Here is a 14,646-nt window from a genome sequence, read left to right as displayed (position 1 = left end):
GTGTACAATGCCATTTTGCGTGCATCATCCTCTTATCCATATATATACTCATACCAAGTTTCAATGAAATCCGCCAAAGAACTTCCAAGATATGGCTCCATACACAAAAGTGCCGGACGGACGGAAAGACGGACGGAATACGCCAAAAACAATATCCCTCCGCCTAAGGCGGTTGATAACAAAGTAAAAGATCTTTAATTGTATTGAAATTCTTTTGTATTAACAGCAAAAAAAATATATTGTTAATTTTAAACAGGATCCACACCATCGGCTTCTTTTAACTGACGAAATCAACCATATGCAGGAATTATTCAGTGTTTGCCACAAAAATTAACTTTCTTCAATAGTACAGATTAAACACGAGTCCTTGAAGCATTTTAATTATTTATCTCAGGCTTCTTTAAATCAATGTTTGCGCCACATTCTGAGAAAACTCCCAGAAATGACTGTTTATTCTGCACAGGCTAATCAGGGATTAAACTTTCCGCTTTTACTGAACCTTTTGCTTAAAGGAAGTCTCCTTAACAAAAATCCAGTCTAGGCGGAAAGTGTCGTTCCTGATAAGCCTAACCCTATACTGCATAGGCTAATCTAGACGTTAAGCACATGCATTTAACCCTAATTTCATAGAGCTAGACTCATTTTTTACCATAAGTCTTGGAGGTAGACACTACACCAGTTCTCAAGTTCACACTTAGCCGCAACTTCAAATATGAATCTATCTTGATAAAGCTTATACATTATGTAACAATAGTTACATTTAAGCATTTATTTCTACTTTAACGCATTTAAAAGTTGAGATTTATAAGGCTTAGAAGAACTGTACTAATGTTTGTATTGTTGAGGATCTTTTCGAACTTTTCCAAGTCTGTGAATAAGAAATACATAGGGTAAAACATAAAAAAAATAAGTTGAGTTGACATGTATAAAAAAATGGTCTTATTTTCAAATTTCAGACAATTTATAACAATAAACATACTACCAATACAAAGAAAATGAAAGTGTAAACTGTACTTAAAGCAAACACTGGTGCTAAGTCATTCAATGGTTGAACAAACCTAAGCTAACTATTATAAATTGGATAAATAATAGTATGAATAGCTCAAATATTTGAACCAAAGGGACATGATACAAAAGATCATAAGGTGAAAGAGATAAAGCGGGATAGGCCCAATTTTAACCAATTGATGAAAGATAAGTTTGAATGTACAATAATAATCTGCCAATCATGATTTGTATCACATGAATTCCATTAGATATTTGTCACTTATAAATTTATTTGCACTCAAACCTTTCCTTTTAAATAAAGGAATTTCAAATGATAAATTTTAAGTTTAGCACCTTGAAAGCCACATTGAAAATGATACAATTTCTTGAATTAATATAATATTGTATGCAGTTGTAAAGGTAATATGGGTTTTATTTATTAAGCATGATTGAATTTATAGATCTGAACCAATGTGATATTACCGTCATAACCAATATCTTGTCTGGCCAATTTGAGTTAAGACAAAATGATCTTTAATTAATACATTTAGGAATATAAATGTCGATTTAATTTATTTTTGTGCCTAAGAGTTTCAACCACAAACAATGCCATCAATATGTGTCATTTATTGACTGGAGACTAGGGCTTTTTTTTATTCTACGGCTGTAGCTTTATACATCCATAAATACAATTTCATCAAATTCATGCTTTTTTCACCTACCAGAAATATGAACTTACCAATGGAATTTCTACTACATTTTGTATCATGGAATTTTCTTCTATCAGTAAGATTGCATTAATGTTATGCCCAAATTTAATTTCACAAACTGTTTTTCCATATATTTGAAGGCTATGGCCATTTCCCCCTGTTTTATAAAAAAAACAAGAGCCTGGTGTGTGTTTGTATTCAAATGAGAAGGAAAATGCCAATTTTTCTAACAGAGAACCAACTGAACATATAGAGAAATGCAGCTTATTTGGCCTTAAGTCTTACACTGCTGTCTTCAGCTTATAACAAGACCAATATGGATTCGCACTTAATAAAATTGAAGTACACTAGGCTATTTACAAGGCACTGTGGCAAGTTTTTATTTTGGTCAAAGTTGGGACCAGACTTTTGCCCCTTTCCAAACCTCAAAAAAGAATATTTATTTCCCAGATGCTGCCTAAATTTCCCCAAATTCCTAAGTGAAAGTGTTTTATTTTTATTTTATAATTCAGTGCTCCAGCTAGGCCTACATTGAAGGGAGCCCCCGCCCTGACCTCCCGAACCTCCGCCCTTCCCTCCCGAACCTCCCCCTTCCCTCCCAAACCTCCGCCCTGCCCTTCCTTGGCCCCCCCCCCTCTGCCCTTAAAAACAAAACAAAAAAACATATGTTGATTAATAATCTCTTATTACAATACATGTACATTGCTATTAATTTATTCCTCATTGTAGACATTATATTTGAATTGTTTAATAATAATGGGAATAATATATTCTAACAATTATTAATAACATATAAATTTACATATAAGAGGAAGCATTCCAGAAACGACAAAAAAGCCCCCTTTTCAAATCCTAGCTGGAGCACTGTAATAACATTGAATATTTGATTACATTATTTCATCTCTTTTTCCAGCTCTATGAGTTTAAACCTTAGCAAATATAATTTACAGAGCACTTTTATTCACTATTTTTAGCATTCATCAGGTTTTCTTTGGCCCAATTTAATAGCCGAAATTTGACTAAATTCCCAACCACACAACTTTTCCCAAAATTTGCTAAAAAAATTCCCAATCGGGGAAAAAAAATTATAATGACACCACCTTTTTGCTTTTAAACAAAGCGTAGTCCAATCCGGTCTTGCACAGATTTCAGACTATACCTTCCTTTGATTATGTCAGCATCATTCGTGAGCCCAATATTTTCCATGTTGTTCAGGCGCTTATTTTATTTGCGATGAAATTCAAGCGTTTTGTGTATTGGCTTAATGGAAAACAAATATGTCACACAATTAACATATTGCCTGAAAGATTCCTAAGCAAAATCCTAGCCAAAGGAAAACGGTTGATTATTTTGTTATTAAGCAAGCGTCATTAAATTAACAAACATCGTCAACAAGTACAAGTCATCCGATTAATACGCAAAATAAAAGTATCCATCAGTGTTTTTATCACCATTTTGGGGAAGGGACTGGGCCTTTGGATTGAGAATTTTTTTGGTTTTAACTAAAATTGGGAAATAAATGACTTTTTTTTGCTTAAAATGCTTCAAAGTGAGAACACAGGTGTTTTCAATATTATATTTACTAAGGTTGAACTTATATGGTTGGGAGACGAAAACAATTTTAGATCTAAAAATTTATTTTTATTTTTGGAAAATTTTCCATATGGAATATTTAGCTCCTATTAGGGAAAAATATACACTTTTTTCCATTGGGAATAGGCCGATTACCGGAAACCTATTTTGAATGGAAAAAAAACACTGTCCATACTTCTTAATTTTAGTAAAACAAATTAATTTTAACAACCCAAAGGGCTCCAGCCCCATTTCCAAAGAAGTTTATAATACATTGTAAAACTGCATTTCTTCATAAATATAAACTACATAACTACACCTTCACTGTATCGATTCGTCCATTATGATTTTATACCTCTTGATTTCTGACACGTTGGATAAAAGCCTCTCCCTTCTGCTGTCGTACAAAGCCACACTGTGGGAACCACTTTGCATGCTCAACCCAGGGTACATCGTTTGGTTCCCAGTCATAGAGCTGTCCTCCGCACCAAAAACACGTGCAATAATCGCCTTTACCTGAATGAAGTGGTTATATGAATGAATACAAAACCTTACCATTACACATAATGAATGATAACAAGATATGTTTTTCTTTCTAATTGTAACTTACTTAATTTCTTAATCATAAATTGATACTGAACATGGTGGATATCACCCAATATCATGTCCCCAAGATATGTTGCAAGAACATAACAATGAATGATTATCATTCACACATTAAACAATTATGTTCAAAATCACTACCATGACAAGAATGTGAGAATAATCATCAATAATGGCAAAAAAATTACAAAAATATTGTCGGAAAATAATAAAAGGGCTTCGGCATTGCCTATTAACTAACACAAAGATGCTTCCTGAATAAAACTGATGTGTATGTTATACATATAAATCACATAATAGTCTTTGAACATGAAAGACCATTTTCATACCTTACATGAGCCGCAGCAGTCCACGGTCAGGAGCTACCCTGTCACCTATTACGTCACAAAAGATTTTATTAGAGGACAGAGTAGCTCCTGAAGACCGCAAATTATAGAACAAAATGACATACAATTACAAGGCGCCACATCATGCTAAAAATGGGTCTTATGTTGCGAAGCTCCATACCAGCCTGCACATCTATGCAGTCTGCTGAGACCCGTCATTTTCTGCTGTTTTCAGGAAAAATGTTTAGCTATCTCATTAGCAAACAGTGTACATGTAGCTTCTGGCCAGATTGTTTGGATGTTTCATCCCCATGGATCAATACAAACTAAAGTTTTTCACCGGAAACCACCTAATTGACATCACCTACCAACCCACAATATCTCAATCTAATTACCTAATTGACATCACATACCAAGTTACCAACCCACAGTATCTCAACAGGTTGGCACCATCGACCGCCCCCGGTTTTAACCGGCGGTTTTAACCGGTTAAAACCGCCCCGGTCATACTCCCGAAGTGGTCATTACTGGTCAATTGAACTTTAACCCCCAATTTTGATTAATATTCCATGCCTAATTAAACAATATTGATAATATAAATTAAACAGACATGTTGCCAATAATGTCTTAAGCTATTAATAACCAATATTTTATACCTATTCAATGCAATTTGTAGGCCAATCTCTCAAAATTTGCAAATTAGTCAAAGTTGGTCAATTGGATTTTTCTGGTCGATTGAACTTTTTTCAATTCTAATGAATTATGAATGCTTAGAGAATTCTGTGCTTCATTCAACAAGAACCTGTCAATTACTGTGTATGAGTTGTTCCCATGCCCCTACTGTCCCCACAGTCTTCTCACCTATACAGGATGGGGCACCCAAAACTGATAATAGGCCTTAAATGGCAACCTTTTTGACACGACCCTTACTTGTCATGTTTTCTTGCATAGATTTCTTAAATACTTTTTAAACAAAATAGTGAAAAAATCTTTTATTTTCCATTGATATAAAAAGTGATAAACATTATAAGAAATAATTATTAAAAAGAAAAAAATAATTGAAAAGAAGAGTCTAGAGTAACAACCACAATTGGAAACATTTTGTTGTCAAACATCAAGAACTTTGATTGCTTATTCATTTGAATACCAATTGAACTTTTAAATATGAAAGGAAAAAAAACCCTCTTAATACAGAAAGGAGAACAGTTAGAAGTTACTATTAAATTAATAGCAAGTAACATCCTTTTGTGTGAGTGATATGAAATAGCCTAAGGGCAGATTTGCTTCATTGTCATATCAGAGACATAACACTGTATGCATTTTAATTACCAATTAAGGCTTAGGGGCCAGATTTATGACCCTAGAAAGCACAAGAGTTCTGTTTGTCCATCTGCTTATCAAATAGATATATCAATAGATAAGTGAAATACTATGGTAACTACAAAAGTATAATACTTTAGTAACAGATGCGATACACTGAGATAAAGATATTGCCTGAGTCCTTATGTATGTGAGGCCATTTCCATAAATAATAAAGAAGTAATTTTTACAGCTTTAATGATTTTTTTTACAATAAATGACTCAAAAAAAAAGTTTACTAGTATCAATTACAGAATAATTATTGATTTAATATAAAATAGCTCCTTTGTGATGTTTTAATGCTACAATTTTCAATCGACCAGTATTGACCAGTAATGACCATTATTGACCAGTAATGACCGGTTTAACCGGGTATTGACCGCCGGCCCGGTCAATTGAGTATTGACCGGTCAATATGCCAACCCTGTATCTCAATCTAATTACCTAATTAACATCACCTACATGTACCAACCCACTGGCACAAATATCTCAATCTAATTACCTAATTGACATCACCAACATGTACCAACCCACAATATCTCAATCTAATTACCTAATTAACATCACCTATGTACCAACCCACTGGCACAATATCTCAATCTAATTACCTAATTGACATCACCAACATGTACCCAACCCACCCATATCTCAATCTAATTACCACGCTTTAACTTAATTGAAAACTTTGTTACATGTACAGGTACAAAACCTTGGTTACATGTACATACCCATGTAGAGCAATCCTGCCGCAGACAGGTCTCTCGGGGTCTGGGACATCTGCGCTGGCCATCCATTGAAAGAATCTTAACCTTGTGTTCTGATCCTCCCAGTCGGGATGCTTTGGTTCTGTGATAACCACAGCAGATCCAAGACTTGATGTTTCTGCTGTTCGCGGTGGTTGTAGAGCTGATCTAATATCTGGCGTCATCAAAAGCTTGTCTCTGACCTGAAGCTGGATATGCATGGTGCATCTGTAGGGTTTGGGTGTGTCACTACGCGCAAAACTGACCTGCTGGCCACTGTCGGCGCAATACTGGAATCTTCACTGTAGTGATAGAAGTATTGTATGACCTCTGTTGGCGATTGCTGTGTTGACTGAGGTCTGCTTGATGCAGGCAGAGGTATATTCCCGCACTCATATCCCAAAAGCTAACGTGCACTCCGGGCAATATTTCCTGTGTTCATTAGCTACAATGTCACCCTGGCTCCATTCTCCTAAGCATGCTCTACAAATACACATTGCACACGGTCAGATACATGTAAATATATAAACCCATTTTTCGCTAAATCCTCTTTTGTAACATTCGCCTCCTTCTGGCCAGTCATGGAACGTTGAGAGGACGCTCCCTTCATTAAAATAACGAGAATAAAAATCCTGAGGATTGGAGCATAATCCTCCGACGGTGCTCTTAATGGTGATCAATGGTTGCAGCATTTACGCCTATTGGAACATGACGAAAAGTAGCTTCCTGGTTACGTTCTTTGAAGAGTGACACTTGCTGGGGATTATGGGAGACTTGGCGATGTTGTTGTAACTGGCAATCTTGTTCCAATTCATCTAAATCCAAGGTGTTCAGTGACGGGGTATGTTGGAGACTGTTCTGATAGCTTTCGCTTTCATGGCTTGCCGTACTATTTGAAGATGTAATACTACAGTCTTCCATTTATGAGGGGAAAGTAAAAAATCACAACACCTGTGGTATTGTTTTAGTTTAATTTCAGATTTAAGATTTGCACAATCAGATATGAGTCTAATACATTCATGAATCTTAATACAGAGTCACAGGTCTTGGAAAAGAAAGTGAAATTACATTCATAAATCTTAAAAAGGGAGTGGCCATTGCCTCAGTCTTGGAAAGTTGACATAACAACATACTAGGCTGCTTTAACTATAGGTTTTGTTATTAAACTCTCAGTCAAGATTATAAAATATTGAGAAATGACTACTTTAATGTATACATTTACTGGTCGATTTGAATGTTTTAAAAGATAGCGATAACAAAGAAACGCCTTGTTAGATGTTTGACCTTTGAAGAAAGGTGCCACACAACACAAATATTTCACGAGACGCAATCATCCCAGTACAGTAAGAAAAATAAAACCACGTGAATTGGTTCGATCTATTTTCATACTGATCATAAATGATAATGAGGCGAATCCAGGGTCCACTAATAAATCCAAAGAACTGATCATATATACTAATTATTTGTACGCGATGTTTACATTTATTCCGAAATTCTCGCAATCGTGATACATCGGCTATCTCGGATTCCTCCGTAAGATAGGCCTCGTGGCCTAACGGTCGCCATATTGCTTGTATTACTACTTTACTACCCAAAAAGGTTGTCCAGTCTATTGTTTGATGAGGCTGTATACGATGCGCGTTGAACTAGCGCCAAACTTTTTACCGAAACTTTGATATTAAGAGCACTATTAACGTTCATTTGTGTTGCATTTTGACCTATTATCCAGTGATTTACTTTTCCATTATTATTTAATCACCCCTATCATCCAATTTTTAAGATGAAATTACGGTGTTTACAAAACCCAACCAAACCGAAAGTGAAACTGGATGCATTGCGTTTCGCGATGTAAAACATTAAATATTTGTTCATATTTGAGGAAGCGAAATCGATAATAGACGTTGGAGATATGTATGCAATACAGACTATATCGCCGATTGTCGTACTGGCTAAAAAATACCCTTTATGACAGGTTATGTATAGAACGTTAATCAAATAGTGACCATAAATCACTACAAATGTCTGGGTTGTTCATTAACCCATTTATGCCCAGTGGACTCTCCCATCCTCTAAATTGGATCAATTTATTTCCAAAAGTAGGGGGGTGTCTGGTATATTTATTTCTATATTTCGAATATTTCTTACAGAAATTTCTTTAAGCAAACAGCGCAGAGACCCAGATGAGACGCCGCATTATGCGGCGTCTCATCTGGTCTACGCTGTTTGCAATGTCCTTTTTTCAGGACGCTAGGCATGAATGGGTTAATATAATTAATGCACGTTTCTGATCTAATTGCCTGTATCTAGTTGTAATTAACATGATATTGATAAAATTAAAACGTTTTTTTCATAAATTAACATTACATTTTTTTATTTTTATCATTTAGGGAATATATAATTGTATCATTATCATCATTAAATATTCTGAAAATGATCTAAATTATCATGATTACTTTAAAGTAGAATTTTTAAAATTTTACTCATTGTTTTTAATGAATTTGCACATTTGCTTGATTCAAATAAAATGTATTTTAAGGGTTTCAGTGTTAGTTTTAACCCATTTTAGTTCGATTTTTAAAGTACTAACTACGTACATGTATGTGAAATGCTCTTGAGTTCGTTTCCTGGGCCTAGAACCAGTACTTGGGTGTCTCTTGCAGATTTCTTAAGAATGCTCCCACACTGGGGATCAAACCAGTGATCTCCAGATCATTAGGTGGACACCACATCCATTACACATCAGCGACCTTTAATTAGTAAATTACTTTAGTATTGCAGCATTATATAATGTAATGTTGCTACATATTTTTGGAAAATGATTAATGTGCAGTACTAAATAAATCTAAATGCATACAATTTTAATTGTGTATATTGTGTGATTATTAGTTACAAATTCCCTTTTTACAGGTATACTGGATTATGAAAGACTGATAAACATAAAATTGACAACTCATCTCCCCAACGATACTTTTTTGTGGCTCATTCTCGGACAAACCCATAGTCAGTGAGAAAACTACAGTGTAAAAAGACCACTTGATTGTGACAATTATGGCTGACCAAGCAAATGTTATCATTTAAAATAAAGAAAACTTCCAGTTCAATATACATTTTATACCAATTATGACATTGGCCAACACAGAAAATAATTATAAGGTTGATTTTCTCAAAATTGACTGTTACAATTGGATACTGTTTTAAGCTTCACTCTACTTTGTCTGAAAATAAAAGTCCTAAATGATGTAATAGAAACATACATATTTAATTTTTAGTTTTACAAGGATATATATATATATATATATATATATATATATATATATATATATATATATACATATATTATAATATCTTTTTATCGATGGTCAATCAATTTAAGTTTAACTAATATATACATTGTACATTTTATACATGTGTATGCTTTGATTTTTTTTCTATTGAAGCCAAATTTATATCCTATTAGATAGATAGATAATATCACAGCAGTATTCCTAGTTTGTCTGCAAGTACTGCAGAAATCATGGATTATTATTTTACTGAGTCAGCCTTAATCTTTATATTATAATTGTTAAAACAGATTAAGATGTGCATTATACAATTGAGGATGCATCAAGATTAAATAATGGTACATGTATATAATTAATAAAGAATCAATAACAATCAGAAACTGTGCATTTTTTTCAGTATTGTGTGAAAGGATTTGAAGTAATTATGTGTTTTGAAATATGATTGATGTGAATTTGAATAAATATATAAAATTTAGTGATTTTCTCAGACAAAACTGTTAATTACATACTCAAGTATTCAGAATGTATTATTGTAATATTCATTCGAATTTTTTAGTACAAAAAGCACTTTTCCCTGGCATTTGTATTTATAGTAATTGCATATTTTATAATTCTGACAGCATTTATAAACTGTGTTCATGCAAGCATGAAACCGGTTTAATTTTTGAGTATTTAAACAAGAGGGCCTTGATGGCCCTGTATCGCTCCACTGCTGAAAAAAGGCTGAAACAAATTTCTCTGCATGTGCAAATACTTAAATATAGGCCCTATTTAAGCACATGTACACTTTTGTGACCTTCTGGGCTGGGTCAAATTTAACCCCTGGGGCATAATTTGAGCAAATTTTGTACAGGACTACTATATCTCACTACATACACAATGTGGTAGCCCTAGGTCCTAGAGTTAAGGACAAAAATATTTTTAAAGTTTTCACAAAATTAGCAAGATATAAGCGTATATAATGTTCAATTTTGTGACATGCGGGTCAGGATCAAATTTGACCCAAAGGGCATAATTTGAACAAACTTGGTAAGGACTATAAGATGTTACTGCATACCAAATTTGGAAGCCATAGTCCAAATGGTTTTCGACAAGAAGATTTTTTAAGATTTCACAAAATAGGCGCTTTAAAAGCGTTTATTCAATTTTGTGACCCCCCCGGGCAGGGTTAAAATTGACCCCAGAGGCATTATTTGAACAAATTGGTAGAGGTTTATTAGATGTCACTACATACCAAATTTGGTAGCCCTAGGCCCAATGGTTATGGACAACAAGATTTTTAAAGTTTTCACAAAATAGGCCCCATATAAGTGTATGTTCGGTTTTGTGACCCTGGGCAGGGTCAAATTTGACCCAAGGGGCATAATTTGAACAAACTTGGTAGAGAACTATAACATGTCACTACATACCAAATTTGGTAGCCTATGCCTTATGGTTAAGGACAAGAAGAGTTTTAAAATTTTCACAAAATAGGCACTATATAAGCATATAATTGATTTTGTGGCCCCCGGGGCAGGGTCAAATTTGACCCCTGGGCATAATTTGAACAAACTAAGTAGAGGACTATACAATGTCACTACATACCAAATTGTGTACCCTAGGCCTAATGGTTATGACAAGATTTTTTTTAAGTTATCACAAAATAGGCATTATATAAGCATATGTTCAATTTGTGACCCCCTGGGCAGGGTCAAATTTGACCCAGGGATTAAATTTGAACAAATTGGTAGAGGACTATCAGATGTCACTATATACCAAATTTGATAGCCCTAGGCCGGATTGTTATGGACAAGAATTTTTTTGAAGTTTTAACAAAATAGGCCTTATATAAGCATATGTCATTTTGTGACCCTCGGGGCAGGGTCAAACTTGACCCCAGGGGCATAATTTGAACAAACTTGGTAGAGGACTATAAGATGCCACTACATACCAAATTTGGTAGCCCTAGGCCCAATGGTTATGGACGAGAATTTGTAAAGTTTTCACAAATATACCCTATATAAGCATATGTTCAATTTTGCGACCCCAGGGCAGGGTCAAATTTGACCCCAGGGGTATAATTTGAACAAATTTGGTAGAGGACTATTAGATGTCTCTACATACCAAATTTGATAGCCCTAGGCCCAATGGTTATGGACGGGAGATTTTGAAAGTTTTCACAAAATAGGCCTTATTTAAGCAAATTTTCAATTTTGTGACCCCTAGGGCAGAGTCAAATTTGACCCCAGGGGCATATTTTGAACAAATTTGAAAGAGGTTCACCCCAGGAACATTCCTAAGAAATTTCATCAGAATTGGACCAGTAGTTTAGGAGAAGATGTTTAAAGGAAAGTTTATGCATGGATGCACGATGGACACAGGACCTTTGGCCAGTGGAGCTAAAATCAAATTAACATTTAGTTTTGATGTAAAATCAGTTTTTATATGCAAGTGTCTATTTCATTATAAATTAAAACAGCATATTATTCATTATTGAAAATATTATTCCAAGCTTGATGTCATATTTCAACTTTGCATAGTGTAGTTAATTGAACATTGTATTGAACTGTATGGGCAGCTATATTTTTTAATTTATGTATGTTGTATTATACAAAATGCATTATTTCTACCACAAGTAGACCATATAAGGCCTACTGCTACTAAATAGGCACTGGTATGAATTTGACACGGTTTTGATGCTCATACAAACTTTAATTATTACTACACTTTAGTATATTAAATATTTTCAAGTTTTTGTTCAACATTTTTTGCAAAAGAAAAGAGTGTCTAATGCATTTGAAAATATACTTAAAACAAACTAAAAATGCATTTTAACATACCTTTTCCTGGTAAAGTGTATTTGGGATGATAAAAAATACACTTGAAGAGTATTAATGCTGGAAAAATGCAGAAAAAAATACATTTGTTTCTGTTAGAAGTGTATCTTGTCTGCATTTTTAGTGTATTAAATGCACATCAAATGCAGATAAATACAATGCCAATACTGTTACATGTATTGTAATGGACATAAAATGCACTTGTTCTTGTAATTAAATGCTTTAGTGAATTGAAATAACCTTTTATAACGTTTTAACAATTAATAATACCTTTTATATAAATTTTCTTTTGAAATGTGACACTTACATGATTTTTGCACCTCTAGTAAGAGGTATAATTTGTGCTCATAATGCTTTATCATTACACTATATAATATCATTTGTTGTATGAAATTGCCCGTAAAATTCATGTGAAAGCTCAAGAGATCAATAGCAGCGTGCTATACCCTGCTCCTTTTTACATGACTTGATGGTATTTAGTCCCAATTCTACATGGCTAAGGGAAAATTAATGTGCAGATTTGACAAATAAGTCTTAACTGGGATCCAATAGGCAGACTTTCATATTACTTGTATTTAATTAAATCATGATCTGAATTGGTCTTTGGCTAATCTTTGTTGGTCACAGTTTCAAATGAATTTTGTTCACTTTGTAGTGATTATATTTTCTATATTTATCAGACAACATCTTTCTTCAAAGTTAAACATGATTGCTTGGTTAATTTAGAAACAAGATCAATGCATCATAACATAAAATGAAAATATGTGTAATAGTAAAAATGGCAGCAAAAAAGCACTAGATTATCTGCCTTAAATCTGAGACGATATGTTGATGTATTGGAATTTCTCATAAATAATGTGTTCCATAGTTGTATAATTGTATAGTCGCATACATGAGTGGTGTCAATGTCACAATACCAATTAAAGCCTATAATTTACTAAAACAATTTGAAGTTTGATGTGTTTTTTTCAAGATCTGTTATGTATAATTATATATACATGTATATATATATATTGTTGAAAAGTTACATGCAATAAGTTTACTGAAATTAAGTGACAAATAGTTTTACTGATTTGGTTGGATGCATATATGCATATATTATATATCATGGTTTGTGCAGAGGACAGTAGCAAAACAAGAGCTGTCTCCGTAGGATGACATATGCCCCCGATAAACGCTTTAATAGAAGTTATGAGCATTTTTCAAAACTAAACGCCGACCCTAAGTTCAAGGTCAAAGGGGTCAAAATTTGTGTGTGTATGGGAAGGCCTTGTCCATATACACATGCATACCAATATGAATGTTACATCTGAAGCGACATAGAAGTTATGAGCATTTTTTCGAATCCTAAATGCAAAGTGTGATGGATAGACAGACGGACAGTGCGATCACTATATGCCCTCCTTTGGGGCATAAAAATGTGTTTCACATTGTTTTGGTAAATTAGTAATGTAGTTAAAAGAACAGATCATCATTATGAAGTTATTGATTATAAGTGTTGCTGGCATATTGATGCATTCATCTAGCTATAAGAAGGTCCCTGTTTATCCCCACTGGCACCGAGTGAGGGTTCTCAAAATCTTTAAACAATATGAATAACTACATATAGGTCAAGAGCCTTGTTGATATGGGGCTAAACACCTGAAATCAAAGCGACCCAGTTAAAGTCCGAGGCCAAATAAATAAACCGAGGCCGCATGAGCCTGCTGTACTCTGAACAAGTATTGTTTCTTCTCAGAAAACTGGCTTAAGTGTCTTACTAAGCTTTAGACTTTGAGTTTCAGTGCAATCAATCTAAAATAAATTGGTCAAATTAATAATAATTTGTAAAAAATAAACATTCTGCACAAATTCAATTATTTACTTTACCTGTGTGCATGAATCATTTCAGTCTTGATGGTTAGTGAACTATGTCAAAAGCACCATATCTATGAAACACTTGTATTTTGAATAGTGCAATGTTCCACAGAAATGATGCTGATGATAATTCTACACGATGATGAATTTTTTTATATATTTCTAAATTCCATTTCCACCAACAATTCGGTTATTCCACTACCAGTTCACATGCTTCATACACAGTTGAAAATAACACTATTTCACTCAACAACCGTGACACATGTACTCAATTTTTCAACTTTTCGCAATTAAAATTGTCTTCTACTGTTATTGTTGTTGTTGTACTTTTTAAAGTAGTTCGAAAGATGGCGACCATTAACCCAGAGATTGATTTATGAAATAAATCGTCC

At 33.9% G+C, this 14,646-nt stretch overlaps 2 protein-coding genes across 10 annotated transcripts in view; both read right to left on the bottom strand.

Moving 5' to 3' along the window:
* Positions 1-14,646, bottom strand: part of LOC127849558 (baculoviral IAP repeat-containing protein 7-A-like) — a 134,847-nt gene that overhangs the window by 14,457 nt on the left and 105,744 nt on the right. The window contains exons 1-2 of one of the 5 annotated variants that reach the window (XM_052382267.1): positions 6,286-6,351; positions 3,625-3,785 (exon numbers count right to left, since the gene is read on the bottom strand). The exons of 3 other annotated variants lie outside the window; for them this stretch is intronic. In XM_052382267.1, the coding sequence (XP_052238227.1) occupies positions 3,625-3,785; positions 6,286-6,334 (210 nt within the window). In that variant the 5' untranslated portion in view covers positions 6,335-6,351. Of the gene's footprint in view, positions 1-3,624; positions 3,786-6,285; positions 6,352-14,646 lie in introns of those variants that run through there. One more of the 5 variants, XM_052382263.1, reaches the window with a different exon arrangement.
* The window catches only part of LOC127849559 (baculoviral IAP repeat-containing protein 7-B-like), a 166,785-nt gene that overhangs the window by 89,136 nt on the left and 63,003 nt on the right, over positions 1-14,646 (bottom strand). The gene's annotated exons all lie outside the window — the stretch shown is intronic.

Source organism: Dreissena polymorpha, chromosome 11 (assembly GCF_020536995.1).
Source record: "Dreissena polymorpha isolate Duluth1 chromosome 11, UMN_Dpol_1.0, whole genome shotgun sequence".
Lineage (NCBI taxonomy): Eukaryota > Metazoa > Mollusca > Bivalvia > Myida > Dreissenidae > Dreissena > Dreissena polymorpha.
This window is presented reverse-complemented; position numbering and strand designations above follow the sequence as displayed.